At 39.9% G+C, this 20,919-nt stretch overlaps 1 protein-coding gene across 1 annotated transcript in view; it reads left to right on the forward strand.

Moving 5' to 3' along the window:
• Positions 1-20,919, forward strand: part of ADAM7 (ADAM metallopeptidase domain 7) — a 91,045-nt gene that overhangs the window by 40,947 nt on the left and 29,179 nt on the right. The window contains exons 14-21 of the mRNA XM_070417028.1: positions 739-934; positions 1,319-1,421; positions 2,368-2,554; positions 10,531-10,611; positions 11,370-11,448; positions 12,228-12,333; positions 12,695-12,794; positions 13,852-13,908. Of these exons, the coding sequence (XP_070273129.1) occupies positions 739-934; positions 1,319-1,421; positions 2,368-2,554; positions 10,531-10,611; positions 11,370-11,448; positions 12,228-12,333; positions 12,695-12,794; positions 13,852-13,908 (909 nt within the window). The remainder of the gene's footprint in view (positions 1-738; positions 935-1,318; positions 1,422-2,367; positions 2,555-10,530; positions 10,612-11,369; positions 11,449-12,227; positions 12,334-12,694; positions 12,795-13,851; positions 13,909-20,919) is intronic.

A 20,919-nucleotide genomic window follows, 5' to 3' on the forward strand; every position in this document is an offset into this window, starting at 1 on the left:
TCAGGTTGGGGTGGGGGTGTGGATTGGCATCCCAACAAGAGTGAACAAATAGAGGAAAGGGTTATGCTGGAATTGGAGATATGTTTCTAGGAAAGAAGACCAGAAATCCCAATGGCTTTGTGCAAGCATTTATTGACACTTCTTTTACCCCACTAGATTGTGAAATCACAAGGGAAAGGGAAGCATGTCTTAATCATCTTGAAATAGTTTCAGAACTCAGCACAATTCAAAGCAGATTGAATAGCTGAATGAGGGAATACATCCATGCAGTGCCCTCCAGTAAAGTCAGGGGATGGTTCTACTTCATGGGAGAAATCTGATTCTTGGTAATGGAGATTCCTCCTGATGGGCAGGGGCTTCCAGGTGTGTGTGTGTGTGTGTGTGTATGTGTGTGTGTGTGTGTGTGTGTAGTTGGGGGAGGGGAGAAGTGCTGGAGCAAGGATTGAAGAAGACAAGATGAACATAACATTTATTCATTTCTCAATTTATGTCCATCCCAACTCTGCCCAATGCTGTCCTAATACCAAATCTCAAAAACACCATCTTGGCATTGCTTAAATGAATAAAAGCCAAAGCATTCACAAATGATGATAATTCTCGGTGGAATGGAAAAGGAAGGTATGATTCAGTCCTAAAAACTTTTTGAGATAAATCAAATGGGTCAATCTTCCTCCTATTTATTGAACCTTACCTATCTAGATTTGCCCAAAATTTAATCTGTTTGGTTTTCTTCAACAGATGAAAAAAGCAGGGTCCTTATGCAGACCAGCAAAAGATGAATGTGATTTTCCTGAAGCGTGTACAGGCCACTCCTCTGCGTGTCCGCAGGACCAATTCCAAGCCAATGGAACTCCTTGCAAGAATGCAAAGGGCTACTGCTTCCTGGGGAGATGTCCCACCCGGGACGACCAGTGCTCCGAATTGTTTGATCATGGTGAGAGACAGTTACTGTGGGTGACTGATAATGCTAATAGCCGTTATTTCTCTGTTATTGTTCAAAATAATGCCATGTGTGTAATTTTTAAAAGATATTTCCTAGCACCTCTTCACATATTACCTTTAATATTAATTGACATTGCCTCTAATATTAATTGACTATCTCAGTATGTAGATTAAGGTATGTTTATTACTTTTATATACTCATACTACATATCATCTGAGGGAATAGAATAATTTTTAAATTAGCTATTTATTTCATTCTGCTTCACCATTACATAATATTGAAATTTCATTTACATCAGAAAAAATAAAGTATTTTATAATGAAAAATATTCATGCTTTCATTGTTTTACTTTTATTATATCATTTTGTATCCCAGAAGCAAAAGGAAGTCCTGATATCTGCTACATCATGAATAAAAAGGGAGATAAATTCGGATACTGCAAAAGCAAGAAAAGCAAATTAATTCCCTGTGAAGACAAGTAAGTGCCTTGTGAAGAAAAATGAGTGCCCTCCAACAATGTTTTGCCAGATCAGAGCTGCTCTTGTTCTGTCAGCTGTTAACTTCTTTTTGCTGAGGTGACTGGGATGACGGAAGTGGAAAGGGAGAGAGCACACATCCCTGACAGTGTCAGCTGGCATTTATGTACTGTATTCATTTGCTGAAGGTCACAGACTACAAGGAGGAAAGATAGGAAAGATGTTATGTTCTTCAGAGGGAAAGGGAGGAATAAAAAAAGAGAAAGGAGCAAACAGGAGGAAGAAGGAAATAAGTAGAAAAGGTTAAAAGAGGAAGAGAGGAGGAAAGAGTGAAGCCATAACAAGAAAGGTAGAAGTTGAAGTTGGAAGAGAAATGGAAGAATTGGAAGTTAGATCTGATTTTTAAACACATGAGCTGAGTCCGTGTTTGTTGCTGATACTTGGCAGGGCTTTACATGCCATGAAACAGGATTTGGCCTGAAAACAACAGTAGGTGAAAATGGGCAGTCATTGAACTTTCCTTACTTCCAATTACTTCCTAATCCTCAAAACGGAGATTATAATAATCACACCTCACGGGTTTATTATAGGAATCAACTAATGCGCTCTATGCAAGGGAGAATAAGAAAGAAATCCTAGCATCCTGATTCAAGTTATGCTAATTCAAATTACTAATAAACATATTCTTCTGTAAGCTTAAACTAATATAGATTTGTGAGGACCACAAAGATATCAGAAAGAAATATGAGCAATTGATAGCTTTGCCTATTCGTCTCAGTTCCCTGGGTCAGGACTGGACTGCACCACAGTCTACCCCGCTCCTGGCTCTTCCGCAGTCCGCTGGCAAGCCTGGGCCTAGAAAAGAGTGGCCAGGCCACTTCAGGGCAAACCTAGTCTCCGAAGTTCTGTTCTGGTCCCAAGACTGAGAATGCTGTTCCTTTTCTCCAGAGACATCAAATGTGGAAAGATATACTGCATCGGAGGGCAGCACTCATCTTTCCTTGGAGAAGAAAAGATCTATCATATGAAGGTTCCAAAGAAGAATGTCACCACTGACTGCAAAACCTTTTATTTATACCACAATCCTAGAGACGTGGGCCTGGTTGCTCCTGGAACAAAATGCGGAGATGGAATGGTAAGGTGAAAACTCTGTTTGATTAAACTTTCTTGGCTCAGTCACTGTAATACATCTTTGGATTCTAGGATTGGGTCCAGAGGGCCTATATAAGAGAAAGCAGAAAAAAAAAAATTGGTAATTTTTGTATTGAGCAGAGTAGCAATGACATTTTCACAAATATTCATTTTATTTCAGCTTTAGTATACGAAATGATATGTAAATATTATAAATGTGCTTAGTATCTTATAGAAGACATTGAATAAAATTATAGATATAATTTTTAAATTAATTTGGCTACGAAGCAATCATACAGTTTTCATTTATTTTATTCATTGGGCCATATTTACTGGGCACATACAGTGACTATGCTGGACAGAGGATGCAAAGATGAGCATACTTGAGAATTTCATAGGTTAAATGAAATATATCATTACAACCCAACACAAGGGCTTTCAAAGTGGTGTGACCAATGTACATTTGAGTCCAAGGGACCCACTTCACTTATAGAACATGGAATGACATCTTACAATGAGTGACATTTCAGCTTTGACTTGAACAACATTTTTCAACACACAGAAAATGAGCAAAGACTTTTTATGAATAGATACCTACATAATGTATACAGCATGTTCAGGTAACTGATAATTTCAGTGTGGCTGCAGCTTTGGATGAACTGGAATAAAATTAAATTGAACAGGTAGAATGAGTCCAGATTAGAAAGGGCTTATTATTGCAAGATAAAACGTAAGAATGCATACTAACAACAACAGCCAACTCATCCAGGTTTATAAACACAAGTATATATGGAAAGCATATAAAAATTTATTTTTTTTAAATCAGCTCTTTTGAAATTGAGTACTTCCTGTGGTATGGCTTCCCTTCTCTATGCGAAAATCCACAAACATTACAGTATCCTTCATGTAACGTAATAGAGAACTGAATTAGAAAACAAAAATTCAGAATATAAAAAAAGATTAGAGTTTTAAAAAACTTAATAAAGACCAATATTTCAAGCCTGAATATTTAACTATACAGTTTCCCATTAAAATGACTAAATAAATATCAAATGATAAGGTATCTATATTTGTGAAAATTGAGTTGTGTGTACTAACCACAAGCTAGAAAGTTTGGGGATTTTCAACAAGGTAAAGTGTGAGGTGTGAGGCATCAGGTTGAAAAAATTAGTTTGTTTTGTTTTATTCACTTCAGGTCAGGAAAATCAGCCAGACGTACAAAGCAGAAGTATGACATCCCCTTCCTAGAACCCCATTAAGAGCGACAGGAATTGAACAGAGGGGTTGATAGGGGAGCGGTTGTTAAGGAACCTGTCTTGATCTCATAGGTACATTGTGATCATGTCCTTATTCTTATAAGAGAAGCTTTAGTCCAGAAGTGCACCCGTCACAACGGTGCCAGTTCTGGAACCAATTCCTAATGAGAGAACCCTTGTGTGGCAAATGCCAGTCTATGGAGGTATCACAAAGACACTAGGTACAGGATTTTTTATTTTATTTTTACAATAAGATACTATTTTTAGACATATGGAATTTAAAATGCATAAAGAAATTCTAGTTTCTCTTAGTAGTTATTTTTTCTGGGTACATTTCTTTTTACATTGTAACCATAACTAAAAATATTTCCCTACCTTATTTTAAAATTTATCTTTATTGTTGAAAGTATTATAGATGTCCCCTTTTTTTTCCATTGACCCCCTCCACCCCACACCCACCCCTTCCAGGCCTTTTAATTTGATGTAGGATAAGAGAGCAAAAGTATTCCAAGGCACCTGGGTGCCCTTTTCCTTAGTTATACTACAGAACTTAGGACACAGATAATATAATAAAACCCTAATATGCAAATTGACCGAACAGCGGAATGATTGGTGGAACAACTGGTCACTATGATGCACACTGACCACCAGGGGGCATACGCTCAATGCAGGAGCTCCTGCATTGAGTGTCTGCCCCCTGAGAAGGAGGTGACCAGCAGCAGGGATAAGGGGGCAAGGCTGGCTTGGGAGTACCACCGCTGGTCGCCTTCCATAAACCAGCAGTCGGACATCCCCCGAGGGCACAGGCCAGGCTGAGGGACGAATTTCCCCAGGGAAGAATTTCATGCACCAGGCCTGTAGTAGATAATAAAAAGGAAAGGAAAGGAAAGGAAAGGAAAGGAAAGGAAAGGAAAGGAAAGGAAAGGAAAGGAAAGGAAAGGAAAGGAAAGGAAAGGGAGGGGAGGGGAGGGGAGGGGAGGGGAGGGGAGGGGAGGGGAGGGGAGGGGAGGAGAGGAGAGGAGAGGAGAGGAGAGGAGAGGAGAGGAGAGGAGAAGAGAAGAGAAGAGAAGAGAAGAGAAGAGAAGAGAAGAGAAGAGAAGAGAAGAGAGTGGAGAGGGGAGAAGAGAGGAGAGGGAAGAAAAGGGGATTAGTCTGTACTCTGACACAAAGGAATTGCTGTAAAACTCTCTGTAGTTCTTCCTTTATTAAACATACAAAAGTGGACAAATTAAAATAAGTATCTCACTATTTCTCTCTAGTTGAGACTTGACTCCATGGGTTGTAAGGCAATGTTCCCCAGTGTTCAATCATGTATAGTCATGTATTGCGCAACAACGGTTTGGTCAACAATGGACTGTATATACAATGGTGGTCTCAGGAAATTATAATGGAACTGAATTTTCTGTAAGAAATGGAAGGACAGATGTTCAGAAGATGTTTTTTCTCTGATGGGAGAAATATCTGCAGGGTGTGGCAATAGATTGCCTCTCACTGACAGCACCTCAATTTTGAGGGCAGAGATCACATCCCAGCCTGTCACCACTGACTTCCTGTGGCACAGAGGAGCTTGTTCCCCCAGCACTGCACACTTAGAGGTTACTACAGCCCTCTGGGTAGCTTGATTGTCTTCAGAGTACACTGCTCTAAATTCTCTGTGGAGGACATAAGATCCTGTACAAGGACACTGGTCCACAGGTAGTAACTTATAGTAATAATTATTTTCTTGAAATGTGATTTTTTTCCATTTTTAAATTTTTTATTTTATTTTCTATTAGTTTCAGGTGTACAGCATGGTGGTTAGATAATCATAAATACTTTGCAAAGTGTGCCCCCGATATTGTCAGTACTCAACTGGCACTATACATAGTTATTACAATACTATTGCCTACCAGAGGCCTGGTGCACGAATTCATGCACTGGTGGAGTCCCTAGGCCTGGCCGGGAATCAGGGCTGATTGGGGCCATCTCGCCTTGTCTAGGTCTGAGGTGCAGGTGAAACAGATTCAGGGCTGTCAAGGTAACCAACAGCTGACTCTGCAAAGAATTGGGCTCCCTCCTTCCTCCTGTCTGGGTCCGGGGTGCTGGTGAACTGGATTCGGGGCTGTCAGGACCCCAGCAGCAAGGTCTGGGTCAGTGCGCATCATTGCTACCAGCCAGTCATTCAGTCGTTCCGGTCATTCCAGTTGTTTGGTCGTAATGGTCGCTTAGGCTTTTATATATGTAGATATTCCCTATCCTGTACTTTACAGCCTCATGACAGTACTGTAACTACCAATCTGCACTTCTCAATCCCTTCCCCTTTTAACAACTATTAAGTGCCATTGCAACTTTAGTAAAAACTTTCTGTGATAGCCTGTCCCTGTACTGTGGAAATATTTTCAGGTTGTAATGATGGAAAGTATAGATAAGATTTACGGTATGCATTAATTTAATGACAAACAGAGACCTTTCTTACAGGTAGGCTCAATAGAACAACAAAATTTCCAAAGTCAAAATATTGGGCCCTCAGTTCTACACCCTCTCTATGTTAAACACCTTCTTTTCTTATGAATATTACCAAGTTCAAAAATCTGACCACTGCTCCAACATCCAATAGACAAAACCGTATTGCCATGCCTATCCTTTATGTTCCTTTGTCTCTTCATCTCAGTTTCTTATTCCTACTTATCCATATCCTCAGATCACCTTTCACTCCCTCCTGCCAGTCACTATTATGGTGATCTATGCTTTTCCCAGTCAGTTTCCCTTCAATCTTTCCCACAAATTCAGCCCACTTCCCTGTTCATGGAGCAGCACTGGCCATTTCACTGTTCTCTTTCTAACACTGTTGGAAGGAAGCAGAAGGGATTGTGAGACTGTTTCTAAGGTCTACAGTAGTGTACGGTAATGTCCTAGGCCTTCACTTTCACTCACCACTCACTCACTGGCCAGAACACTTCCAGTCCTGCAAGCTCCATTCATGGTAAGTGCCCTCTTCAGGTTTATCATATTTTATCGTTTATATAATACTTTTCTACCTTTTCTGTGTTTAGATACACAAATAGTTAGCATTGTGTTATAATTGTCTACAGTATTCTGTACAGGCTTGTAGCCTAAGAGCAAAAGGCTATATCATGCAGCCTAGCTGTATAGTAGGCTATACCATCTAGGTTTGTATAAATGCACTCTATGATATTTGCACAATGACACAATAACCTAATGACACATTTGTCAGTACATATCTCTATCATTAAGTGACATATGACTGTATATTAAAAATCTGTTCCATAAGAATAAGCAAAGAGGACAAACAACAACAGACATAAAATAATTGAATAGTGGAGACCAGTCTGAAGAATCAGAGATTACAGTCCCCTAAGAAACATATATATATATGCTAGAGGCCCGGTGCATAAAAATTGGTGCACTCGGGTGGGTCCTCAGCCCGGCCTGTGCCCTCTCACAGTCTGGGACCCCACAGGGGATGTCCACCTGCTGGCTTAGGCCCGCTACCCAGGGGATCGAGCCTAAGATTGCAGTCAGACATCCATCTGGCAGCCTGGGAGCCCTTGGGGGATGTCCACTTGCCAGCGGGGAGCAGGCCTAAGCTGAAGTCGGACATTCTTAGCACTGCTGAGGAGGCAGAAGAGGCTCCCGCCATCATTGCTGTGCTGGCAGCCATCAGCCTGACTTGTGGCTGAGCAGAGCTCCCCCTGTTGGAGCACACTGACCATCAGGGGGAAGCTCCTGCATTGAGCATCTGCCCCCTGGTGGTCAGTGTGTGTCATAGTGACCAGTCATTCCCAGTCGTTCTGCTGTTAGGGTCAATTTGCATATTACCCTTTTATTATATAGGATAGAGGCCTGGTGCACAGATGGGGGCTGGCTGGTTTGCCCTGAAGGGTGTCCTGGATCAGGGTGGGGGTTCCACTGGGGTGCCTGGCCAGCCTGGGTGAGGGGCTGAGGGCCGTTTTCAGACTGGCCCCAACCCCCTCAGGGTGGGGGTCCCCACTGATGTGACTGGCCAGCCTGGGTGAGGAGCTGATGGCTGTTTGCGGGCTGTCCAAGCCCTCCAGCGGGGACCCTCACCCCATGGGGGTGTGACCAGCCTGGGTGAGGGGCTGAGGGCTGTTTTCAGGCTGGCCACAGCCCCTTTAGAGTAGGGGGTCCCGCTGGGGTTCCTGGCCAGCCTGGGTGAGGGGCTGATGGCTTTTTGCAGGCTGGTCAAGCCCCCTCAGTGGGGACCCTCACCCCATTTGGGTTTGGCCATCCTGGGTGAGGGGCTGATGGCTGTTTGCAGGATGGCCAAGACCCCCAGTGGGGACCCTCACCCCATGGGGGTGTGGCCAGCCTGGGTGAGGGCCATTTTCAGGCTGCCCACAGCCCCTTCGGGGGGGGGGGGGCGGTCCCTCCTGGGGTGCCTGGCCAGCCTGGGTGAGGGGCTGATGGCCATTTTCAGCCTGGCCATGCCCGCGGGCTGGAAGCAGGTATCTGGGATTTATTTATCTTCTATAATTGAAACTTTGTAGCCTTGAGCAGAGCGCAGGGCTAACAGGGCAGGCGGAAAGCTTGGCTTCCTCCATTGCCGGGGACAACCCAAACATCCTGCTCACTCTAGCTCTGTGGACACCACCATCTTAGTTGGGCTAATTTGCATATTCGCTCCTGATTGGCTTGTGGGCTTGGCTTGTGGGTGTAGCTTGTGGGTGTAGGGAAGGTATGGTTAATTTGCATGTTTCTCTTTTATTAGATTAGATTTAAAAGGAGGATAATCCTTTGAAAAAAGTTAAATTTATACTTAATACAATTTAAAAGAATATTAAATCCTAAAATGTTATAATTTGCAATTAATAAGCACAGTCTTCAAAGTACAAAACAAATCATGGTCGCTAGTTTATTTGTAATTTGAACAGCAAACCATCAAATATGTACTATGTAAAAATAGTAAATTAGAAGCTTAACTTCTTAACATAGAAAAGTTAGATAAAGAAATTTTTAAAAATAGCTCTAGTTGGTTTAGTTCAGTGGTTAGAACATTGGCCCATGGACCAAAAGTTTGCAGGTTCGATTTTGGTCAAGGGCATGTACCTGGGTTGCAGGCTCAATTCCCGGCCGTAGTCCAAGCACATGCAAGAGGCAACCAATCGATATGTCTCTCACGTCCATGTTTCTCTCTCTCTCTCTGTCTCTCCCCCTCTCTTCCACTCTCTTTGAAAAAAAGAAATCCTCCATTGAGGATTAACAAAAAAATAAAAAAGAAATGAAAACAAGAAAAATGGTTCTAAGAAATATAATCCAGATCCAATAGAGATATCTAGAAATTCTTAGCTAAATATAACATAATAGAGGTAAAATATAATTAAAGAAATAATAACAATAAATGTCCTTGAGCTGAGGAATGCATAAAGTGAAAACTCAGTACCAGGAAGAATTCACAGAAAGAGAGGACATTTATACTTTACACAATGAAGTCAACAAAAATGAAAATAAACTATCTGAAAAAGGAATTAAGAAAACTCTCCCACTTACAATATCATTAAAAACAATAAAATACTTTAAAATATTTTTAACCAAGGAGGTGAAATCTATATACTGAAAAATATGACTTTGATGAAAGAAATTGAAGTCACAAATAAATTGAAAGATATTCTGTGTCCATAAATTGTAAGAATTAATGCTGTTATAATACCATACTACCCAAAATGATCTGTAGGTTCCATGCAATTCCTACCAAAACCCCAATAGTATTCTCTACAGAAATAGGAAAAACAATTCTAAAATTTGTATGAACCACAAAGATTCCAAATAAGCAACACAATTTTGAGTAAAGATCAAAACTAGAAGCGTCTTATTCCAAACTATATAGTAATTTACACAACATGGTGGTGGCATAAAAATGGACATCTAGACCAATGGAACAGAATAGAGCTGAGAAACAAATCTATGCATATACAGCCAACTAACCTTTGACAAAGGCACCAAGTACATACAATGGGGAAAGTACAGTCTCTTTAATAAATGATGTTGTGAATAATGGATATCCACATGCAAAAGGATGAAATTGGACACTTACATTAGGCTATGAGCAAAGATTAACTCAAAATGAATTAAATACATAAATGTCAGGGATGAAACACCAAAACACCTAGAGGAAAACATAGAGGAAAGTTAACTGACATGGTCTTGGCAATGACTTTCTGGATATGACCCCCAAAACACATGCAGATTAATGTTTGAAGAATTAATGACACAGACATTTTAATAATTAAGAAGTTTGTGTACAACAATATTTGAATGCACAGTACATTATTTTCAAACTAGAGGCCCAGTACACGAAATTCATGCATGGGGATGGTCCCTAGGTCTGGCCAGCGATCAGAGCTGATCAGATTCCCCACCTCCCCACCTCCCCGCCTCCTCCTTCCCTTGCTTCCTCAGTGACCTGCCACCACTGCTGGTCGCCCGCCATATTCCGCGCTGCCCCCTGGTGGTAGTGCACATCATAGCTAGCAATCGAACCCCTGGTCTCCCGGTCTCCCGGTCGAACTCCCAAGGGGACACTTTGCATATTAGCCATATATATATATATATATATATATATATATATATATATATAGATGCCCATCAAACTTTTACAGAACATTTCTTATTCCACAGAATATTCTACCTGTGATTATTTATAATAGAAAAAATTATGTAAATTCTAAGAATAAGTAATTCCAATGTATCTTGGTTTTATTTCTAGGTGTGCATCAATGGTGAATGTGTGAATTTTGAGAAGTTCTACAATTCAACTAATTGCTCCTTTCAGTGCAATGAAAATGCTGTAAGATTTGACTCCTTTTTAAAGTAATGTCTTACCAGACATTTATTGACATAGGACTTATTCCTGGCGTGTGTGTGTGTGTGTGTGTGTGTGTGTACTCATGCACATGTTTGTATAGTGATTTTGAAATCAAGTGTACATTTAGGAACTGTTTTTCACATATATTTATCTATATATAGAGAGAGATAAATTTTAAAACTTCATAACAACTGAAAAGGTGAGTCCTATTCCTAAGCCTACTTTTACAAATGGAGGACAAGTTAAACTTGATTTTTGTGAAAGGAAAAGTGATATTTAAACACAGAAAGAGTTTATGTTCTTAACTATTACACGATGAACTAAACATAGTTCCTTCACTTTTATCACACATTAATATAACCTCGTTATTATTAAGCCTAGTTAGAGTCTGTTCCTTGGCTGTGATATATTCAACTTTAGCAAGGGCTGTTCCTTTAATACAATTGATGCCTTCTGGAAAGATAACTCAATCCATCTTGTTTATCTGGTTTTAAGCTTTTGGAATCATTCTCTTGATCAAACATCTTCTTCAAGGATGGTTGATTCTTGTATTTTGTTTGCTTATTTATTTAAAAATTGATTTTAGTATACAGTTTAATTAATCAATAAAAGTGTGTGTGTGCGTGTGTGCATGTGTGTGTGTGTGTGTGTGTGATGTAGAACTAGATAGCATTAAACTAAGTGAAGTGCAAAACACAGCTTATGCCAGTAATTTGATAAAATTATGATTGTTCTTTCAGGTAGATGGCAGTGAGCTCCAGTGCCAATGTGAGGAAGAAGAGATAATTGTGGAATGGGAAGAATCCTTAAATGTTACCAGTGAGCATCCTAGAATATACTATCCTGCATATATAAAAAGCCTAGCCAGTGAAAAAACTTTTTTCTTAATTTCTGAGTCTACTACATATATGTTGTGTTTCTGCATGTATTTGTATGGTCTTTTTTTTCACATGTTTAAATACTCACATTTGAATTTATTCCCATTGCTTTTTAGAATTAATGTATCTTCTTCTAAATTTGCATTAGGTCTTCTAAGAGCCCATAACCCAAAAAGGCTTTTTCTATAATCTGTTAATAACTGAAAATCAAAACTTTTCTGCTGATTGTGGTTCCCTTAAACATAAGGAGTGTTCATTGCTAACATAGATGGTAATTTGTATAATATTATGGCCTTTTCCTTTAAAATTTAAAAATTGTGGGGAAGGGGAATCAAAGTATTTTAAGGAATAGAGAACTGGTTTGTAACAGCTCAGTTAAATGTTAATATTCTACTGTCCTAAAGTTTAAATCCGGGTTGAAGCTCATGGTTGTTTGTTTATTGTTGTTTATTTTTTTAAATTTCTTTATTGATTAAGGTATTACATATGTGTCCTTATCCCCCCATTACTTCCCACCCCCCACTCATGCCCCACCCCCCTATTGTCTGTGTCCATTGGTTAGGCTTATATGCACGCATACAAGTCCTTTGGTTGATCTCTCCCCCTTACCCCCACCCTCCCCTACCTTCCCTCTGAGGTTTGACGGTCTGATCGATGCTTCTCTGTCTTTGGATCTGTTTTTGTTCATCAGTTTATGTTGTTCATTATTTACCATTACAGATATCTCCATCCTGGTTGTAGTCCTTGTCCTGGGTATCATCGGTATTGGGGGAATCGCATTTTTAATTCGCTACCTAAACTGTATTAAATTGAAGCAAGTTCAGAGGTATGTCTGTCTTCCCTATGTGTTGAAGAAGACCATTACTGAGAATATATTGGCTTTGTGTCCATAGAGGGTACTTGATGGAGGCAAAATATAGCCTCTTATTAAAGACCATGTAAGAGTAGCCGTATATCAAGTTCTAATCCCAATGTTTATCCCAATAGTTCCCAAACTTGATGGCACATTGAAATTACAGGGTTGTTGTTTTGTTTTGTTTTTAATCCTAATTTTGGTTTCTCCCTCTTATTTAATTGTCATAGGGTGTAACTGGAGTATCCATCTTTTAAAAATCTCTTTCTTGGTTTAATATTAACCACAGGCATATCCCCTATCTTGTATCACTGTTCCACTTCCTTTTTCACAGCCCACCTCAAGATAGACTGGGAGTGGAGAATAAAGGATACTTTGGTGATGAGCTGCAAACCAGGACTGAGCCAATCTTACCTGATATTCATCCCCTACACGTAAGAAAATGTCATTTGCAATAATTGATTAACTTAAAAAGTTAATTAATGTGTGTTTGAAGTGGAAGTAGCCCTAAATCTAAATGAGGTAGAAGATGTAGAACAGTTTAACATAATTTCATACCACCAAGCCTTCAATCTACATATGGGAAGGGAAAGAATGGCAAGGCCCAGTATTGATGAGAAACAATTTAGCCAAATTAGCACACTCATGCATTATAGACTAAGTAAAAAAAAAGAATATTCCAGGCTTTCTAAGATCACTCGAAATGCTGGTGTCTGTTTCTACATCTATATCCTCAATATCCTCAAGGTCACAGAGCAGGATGATTCTTACTGAGAATGAGGAGCTGAAAGCACCAAGACTCTCAATTGTATGTTTCTTGTAAATTAGCAATTATCATCATGTCATCATTATTCCTAGCTAAAAGGATGTGATTAAGATAGTGTTCAGCCTGGCTGGTGTGGTGCAGTGGTTGAGCACCAACCCATGAACCATGAGGTCACAGTTCCATTCCCGGTGAGATTTCCAGCTAGTTCCCCAGTAGGGGGCATTCAGGAGGCAGATTATGGATGAATATCTCTCATCATTGATGTTTCTCTCTCTCCCTCTCCCTTTCTCTCTCTGAAACCAATAGAAAAACACACACACATTAAAAAAAATAGTTTTCTGTCTATACTTCCACAGAATCTGCCTACCACACAAGATGATCTAAGAAGATGCTGCACATAAAATCAGTACAGTCCTTTTCATAAGCTGGTTTTACTGGAATTTCAATAGATATACTTTTTGAATGAAAGATCTTGAGAAATGTTTGGAACTCTCTTACCAAATATATTATTGGAGAGATTCACAAGTTTACAAGAAAAAATAGCTTCTGATAAAACTTCACTTAACCAGAATCGTCTCCCCCATCCTATCCCATAAGAATTTACAAACTATCTTAGATTTCTCATGAATCAAGAAGATGTCATCTGTGTGTGTATGTGCACATGTGCATGTGTGTCTACATATGATATCTGATGCAGTCCCTGACACAACATTTATTTATTATAGAAACCTGCAAGTAGAGAGTTAAGAGGACTTGAAGATTCCAATCCACATGCCAAAATGGTAGGCTCCCAAATCAGATGGTACCTCCCCTTACCCCCCTGGTTACATTTTTCAAAGGCTAGCATCCTTTTGTGTTCTTTACATTCTCATTGACTGACTAGGAACATCCTCTGCTCTTATCAAAAAGAATAGGATGGTTGACATTGTTTCCTCTGATATGCTAACATTTCTAAAATAATCTAGCAGGGCAAGCTTTCATTCAAGAGTTTCAACCTGACCAAAAGAGCGAGCTATAATTCAAGTGTCAAAATATAATGACTAAAATAAAACTTTCTTCTCAAACTTTTCTTGGCCAGTATATACAAATTCATGAGCTCTCATTAAGTATTTTTAAGGACAGAATAGTACTGGCCGTCACAGAAAAGGTATCAGTGGTAAAGGTTTGTGTTTTTTTTTCATGATTGTTTTATCAAAGTGTTCATTTACCAAATCAATAACTGACTATATCTGAGGCAGAATTTCACTTTTGTGTATGTTAGAAAATTTATCTCTGTGTTAGAAAATTTACCAAAATTGTGGAGGGAAACAAAATTATCAAAGGGAGACAAAATTAAGACTGTTTGGCTACATTTCAGAGTTTTTGTTTTCTTTCCTTCCTTCATCTGTTCATTGACTTTTGTTGAGTGTCTACAGTGTACTGGTTTAATATGAAGTTAGCCCCCACAAAGCATTCTTACAAGAAATCCTACCCAATACACCTTTGTTGTTGGGATGGGAAAGAATGGATGTTTCTAATTGCCCTGCCTCTTCACAATGATGAACCTGTCTCATGCTGGAGTGTGAAGAGAGGCACTCCTAGTGCAAGCAAACTGGCTCCCTCTAATGAAAAACTAAATGGTTTTCTTTCTTTTGTGATAGGCTCATTCATTTTACAATAACTGCTTAATTAGCCCTGGCTAAGGAGAGCTGGGAAATGTCGATAAACGCAGTATAGCAATATCCAGAAAGATTATTGCAATTAGTAGATATGAATAAGTAACTGAAATAGTACATGCTTATAGACTTTACCAAAACAACTTATTTTTAACCATATGTTTCTATTTAGAGCTTGAAATTGGATATCCAAAATGGCTGCGCAAGTCTAGGTTGAGGCTGCTGGACGCATGATCTTCACAACCTTCCCTCAATCTTCGCTACACAAATGTTGGTCGTTTTTCAAATGTTTTTTTATCCAGACAGAAAACATTGAAGAGAGACAACTTCTTTCTGTAATATTTGCCTATAGAATTCATAACCTGTAGTATAGATATATGCTACAAAACTTATTATAGTTTTTCAAATCCTCTTTAGCTTACTACCAATATAAACAATCTCCTTGCTCTGGGATTTCCCTATAAAATGTTAGTATACTTACTTAAAAAGGAATCAATACCTTGAAGATAATAAATTATAACCCTGAATCTAAAAAGCAAAAAAAAAAGTGTTTATATAAGGTTAGTTCCTTGGGAGCATGAAAGTACTTACCTTCATTTGAACAGGACATGATTACCACTCATTCTGAGTTAAGTGAAATTCTCTCCCACAGAAAGCCAAGAAATTCAGTGCTAATTAAAAAGTCGATGACTGTTTTACTCATTTCCTTTTAGTGAAGGAGACACAAAGGCCACTCTAATTGCAGAATAATTCCTAAAATTGTGTTGACAGCATTGGAGGACTTGAAATGTTCCTGATTAATTCTAAATTCCTAGAATTTAATTTTTAAGTTCTCAAATATTTAGAATTCCTTAGAATCTTACAGAGAAGTCAGAGGGTTACAAGAATTTCAGAAAATTTACTCCAGCAGAGAAGAAATACGATTTCCATGAAGGGCTTGTGAGATCCTTGTAATAGATGGATTCGGTCACGTAGCATGTGATTTCTGTGCTGTCTCCACTCCTCCCTGTCAGTTGAGTCCAGTGGGGTTGTCCTGGGAATGATTTCAGCTATTTCTGATACCAATGCTTGTCAGTGTGTTGTCTTGTGCTCTCTACTGTCTTTTCGTTATCTGTTAAAGCTGCATCCAATTCTTTTTCATTCCTTAAAATAAAGTTTTCAAATGCTAGCTGCAAATTTTATGATTCAATTAAATAAATGCTGCAAATCAAGGAAGAAGGCTGGTTGTGCTTGGTGAGATTTTGTTGCTATGCTAACTGGTTGATGAGAGAAAAGAGTGGAGATCAGACAGCAGTGACTCAGCACTTTATATCTAGGCAGTTGATTAAGGATTTGTTGTTCTAATTAAAACCATCCCTTTAAGAAAGAATATTGATAAATATGTACTTAAAGCAGAAGATTCTAATTTACCTATTTATGTAAATTTATGAAAAAAAGAAATTTCATATAAAATATAAAACCTCATATATGCTAGCAAACAATAATCCTCTGGTAATCAAAATGAAGGGACAGTCAGAGACTCATATTCACCTGAACAATACACATGTTGCTGACCAGTATACATTTTGGTGACATCTTATTCCCCCTGTAAAAGGATAGCCTTCTTGATTTGTTCTTGTTACCATTGCTCTTCCAGAGAACTTGTCATGGCCACCCACTTCCTCTGCCTTGGACTCTACATTTCCCTAACTATTCATTTCCAGTGATTTTTTTCAAATTTCTTCTCTCCCTCCAATTATGAATGTATTTGATACTCCCCAAATCTTCCTGCCTCACTGCTTCCTGCCTAGTCACTCTAGACTTCTAACCTGCTTCCTTCACTTCAGATAACCCCAGGGCCTTCTGGTAGCTAAGAACCTCTCTGTTTTAGGTAGTGCTCCTCATGCTTTTCCATACTGTTTCCTATCCCTTACAGATGTTACCTGCACTCCTTTCAAATGTTGCCACTACCTTCTCTGTTTCATAGGGACCTTTTCCTTCTAATACTGTCTATAGATTAGGAAGCACTTTCAACCTTCTCCCTGCCAATGGTCCCCTTGGAGGTCCAGTTCTGTCCCTGGTTATGGGCCAGTTATGATTTCATAATCTTAATATTTCTGACACTTGCCACCTCCAGGGGTTTGAATTCTTTCCCTTGAACCCACAATTGCTGACAGGACTCCTACTGTGAATGGACAGACCTGCCTAACCTGCAGTGTAAGTACCTCTGTCTTCCACCTTAGACCCATGAACTTCTTGCTACCCTGCCCCATGCACAGCTCGAGAACTCTTCCTGATGCTGGTTCTGCCTACACTAAGACTGAACCTCTGACAGCCCTGGATGCGGTGTCCTGGAGTCCGGCTCTCCTCTGCAGCTGGGTCAAGTGCTCTCTGCCTTGGGCAGAGGCGATTTATCTGGAACCTAATGAAGCTTGAGCTTCAGGGCCCATACACACACTGCCCCTTCCAGGACTTCTTATCTGGTTTCGTATTTACATATTGTAAGGACATTCAGTGAACTGGATTTGGGTTGAGGATGAGGAACTCAAATAATTATCAGCAAAAGTGTCTACAGGAAACAAAATCTCAGCAACAGTGAGGAGTGGATCAGCTCAAAACAGAATGGGGCCGGGATACCTGGGAAAGGGAGAAGAATGGCAGGTTTGAGCATCTATCTACACCCCCCTTGCTGACTGGAGAAAGACCTTCGTAGGGGTGAGCACTCCCCTAGCATCACAGAGAGTAAAATCACAGACAGGGGTGAAAGCTGAGTGAATTTTGACTGTGTTCCTCAACATATATGCAGATCAATGGCCAAGGGCAGAAGCTTTACCAGCTCAGGGAGTTTGAACAAAATCTTTGCTCTAATCACTGGCTACTGAGCCATGCAGATCCAGGGCAACCAATAGAAAAACAGTATGAAATATAAAAATATGAATTAAAACCCAAGCAGAGACACCAGCTGTATATTTCAGGGGGCAGAGGGTGGGCAAGGCTCTGCAATTGAAGTTCAGGCAAGTCATTTAAAAGAGCACTCAGAAGAAAAGGGAAAATGTCTCCCTTATGCTCCTGACCAATTCCTGTTTGGCACTGCCTGATTCAAATTCATTTTTGCTCAAGTAAACGCTTAAAAATAAATAAATAAATAAATACTTAGAAAAATAAATCAGAACTTGTATTTATTACTATATATCATCTATATGCTATTGTGTCAAGGAGTAGCAAGTATATTTTTATGTCAGTTCTGCCAGGAATACAGTGATGGTGATCTAAAACAAAACCAGCATTTCCAATAAAGCATCAATTATTATCAAATATCAACAAGCTCCGCATAGCCACTTTGCCTTTTTCTCAAAGCTACTGTCCTGATAGATGGTTGTGGAATTTTAGTGCATTGGTTGCACTAAAACTGGGCAGTGATATTCTAAAGAAAGGAAAGCATTCCCTTATTAGCATGCAAATGTGTAGTAGGACTGTCTATTAGTGAAGTTCCTATAATGACCACTAGATGGCAGTCTAGTAAACTAAATCTGTGAACTAGAAAATTCCTTGATTTCATCCCTTTGTCAGACAACCCTAGACCTTCAGAATCATGACTTTAAATAAACTTACTAAGAAATTTGCTAAACTCCTGTTTCTAGTTATTAAAAATGTAAGTCTGGGGGAATTTTGCTACACACCACTTTCTTCTCTGCCAGGGTTGAGACTTGAAGTACACAAACTGGGACCATACTCCTTCCTACACAGAGGGGAGCTGGGCTGGCACCGGAAAGCTTTGAAGGGAGATTTTAAATTGGAAAGATAAATGCGACTCACTCGCGTTTTGAAGTCCAGTCTTCTTAAAGTTGATTTGCCAACAGCCCCAAAATGATCACACCTTTTGAAAACTACTTTATGGGTGTCTAGTTTTGGGGTTGTTGTTTTGAGTTTTGGGGGTGAGTGTTTTTTATCATTATTATTTTATTTTATATTATCTGATTATCTGCTTTTTTTGAAGACCAGAAAATGAACCACTGCTGCCATGGAAACCTGAAGGGCTCCCTCTTTCCCCAGGGACACATAAGGGATAGTAAATGCCAGGAAAAGACACAGCCTGCTGGACTTATATGACTTTGTGGTGGACTGTTGATGACAGTTGATGTCTCCCTACTAATCATCAGGGAGTGAGGAATATTGAATAGATTCCTGAGCTTATTGGAAGCTTCCTGATCACTTTCTAATGGAAGGTCAGGCTTTTAGGGGACTCAGGAGCTGTTAGGTTAGGTAGGGAAGTGACTGTCTTGTGGCCTGGACAGAATCCATTAACATCTTTCTCCAGAAAAAGCTGCAATCGTGAGCTACTTGTAATGGATATTGATTGCTCAGAAAAGAAGATACACATAACTTTAAACCTCAGGAGTCTCTAGGGATGAAAGACATAGAAGGGAGGGGGACTTCAGGATCACAGGAGTGCTAGTTGGGAAGCAATTGTATAAGAGGTGACTTACAGAATCATAGATAAGTGGATTTGAAAGTCAGTGCTTCTTGCTCAAGGATATGGATAATTTGCTGCCAGGAGAGCAAATGCAACACTTATTGGGTGCACACTATTTGTCAGGCACTATTCTAAGCACCTCACATGTATTATTTTATTTAGCTTAAAACAATTCTATGAATTGACTGCTATTATTATCCTCATATTACACTGTGAGAAAAATCAAAGTCAAATAATTTGCCAAACGAGAGAACCAATTAAGTAGTATAGTCAGAATATATCCACCCAGGACGTCTAACTCCAAAGACTATACTTTCAATGCCTACCATGCTGCTGGTGTAAATGTGATTTTGTTCAGGAAAAGGCACAGGCCTTCAGACTTGTGCAAGAGAAGTTAATGTATCTCACTCCCACTCTCATTTTTCATCCACCAAATTGCCCAACCTTCTCAGCCACAGTAACAACAGTGCACGGGTTTACACAGCCAGGAAAGGGAAGGAAAGCCAGGCAGCTGTCACCTCCCAGGTTAGCCAGGCCCTGTCTGAGACGCTGCTGTTCATGTGGCGCTGTATTTGGAGATGCACCCGAGACTTTAATCATTTTACTGTTCTCCTGGCCACTCTCTAGGGGGTGCTAGGGACCCTGGAATTTTTTGTGTGGGTTTTACAACTACTTCAGGTTCTGGAAATGCTTTCTCAACAGAACAGGGCTCTGCCTGAGTGATGTATTAGCTCAGTGTAGCGTGCCTGGGGAAGCTCTCTGCTCCTGCCTCTACCATCTGTGTGCAGAGAAGGAAAACCAACCGTATTATTGACGCTTGGCAGCAGACAGTGGGTGAGGAGATAGCAGGGGTCAAGAAAGGGGCAGAGCCTTGGATGAAACCTTCTTCCTTGCTTTAATAAAATAAAGAATGCACCAGGTGAGTGGTCACTTTTGACACGTAGGAAAGAGAGAGGGTCTGCACTGCTCCTTCCTGACTCCCAGGCACCTGCTAGCCCTTTCCACCCTTCTCATGTGCTGCCCACTGCAGAGTTCTATGACAAGTATCTTACAGGCGAGGAAGCTAAGGATGAGAGGGCCCAGACATACAGCTGTAAAAAGCAAAACAGAAATACTTGTATAGGCCTCAGACCAAAGCTACAATCTCAGCTGTTACCCACTCCACTTCGGCTGGCCTAGCAGTCACCAATGGGACAGTGACATCACAGGTGACTTTTGAATGACCTTAGTTTATTCCTGGGAAAGGTGACTGATCTAGAAAGGGGCCCGCTGGCAGTGGTTGAGCCTATGTTTTTGTCATAAAGCTGTAGAGTATTAATTTTACTTCACATCGTCTCCAGGTTCTTCAAAGTAATGATTAAAAGGAAGAAAATGTTCAAAGGTCTATTGTCATTGCAACAGGAATCAAGCGAGCAATTGCTAGACATAAAAGTATAAATTACTTTAAACAAGTCCTCCAGCATTTAAAATCATTCTCTTCCTACATTTAAACTATTCTGTTCTCTCCTATTATCAGCATCAGGCTCTTGATATAAAAGTTTATGTCAATGACCCAAAGGTGGTGACATGAAAAAAAAAAAAAACACAAAAAACCCCACTGAAGTCTGACTCAGGGACATGCCTCTTCAGGTCCACCAGGGAAAGCAGCTGGAGATTAAGTTGATCTTCTCTGAAACGTGTTTAAT

The sequence above is a fragment of the Myotis yumanensis genome, unplaced genomic scaffold (assembly GCF_028538775.1).
Source record: "Myotis yumanensis isolate MYYU_CA2020_CCGP unplaced genomic scaffold, mMyoYum1.0.hap1 SCAF_5, whole genome shotgun sequence".
Taxonomy (NCBI): domain Eukaryota; kingdom Metazoa; phylum Chordata; class Mammalia; order Chiroptera; family Vespertilionidae; genus Myotis; species Myotis yumanensis.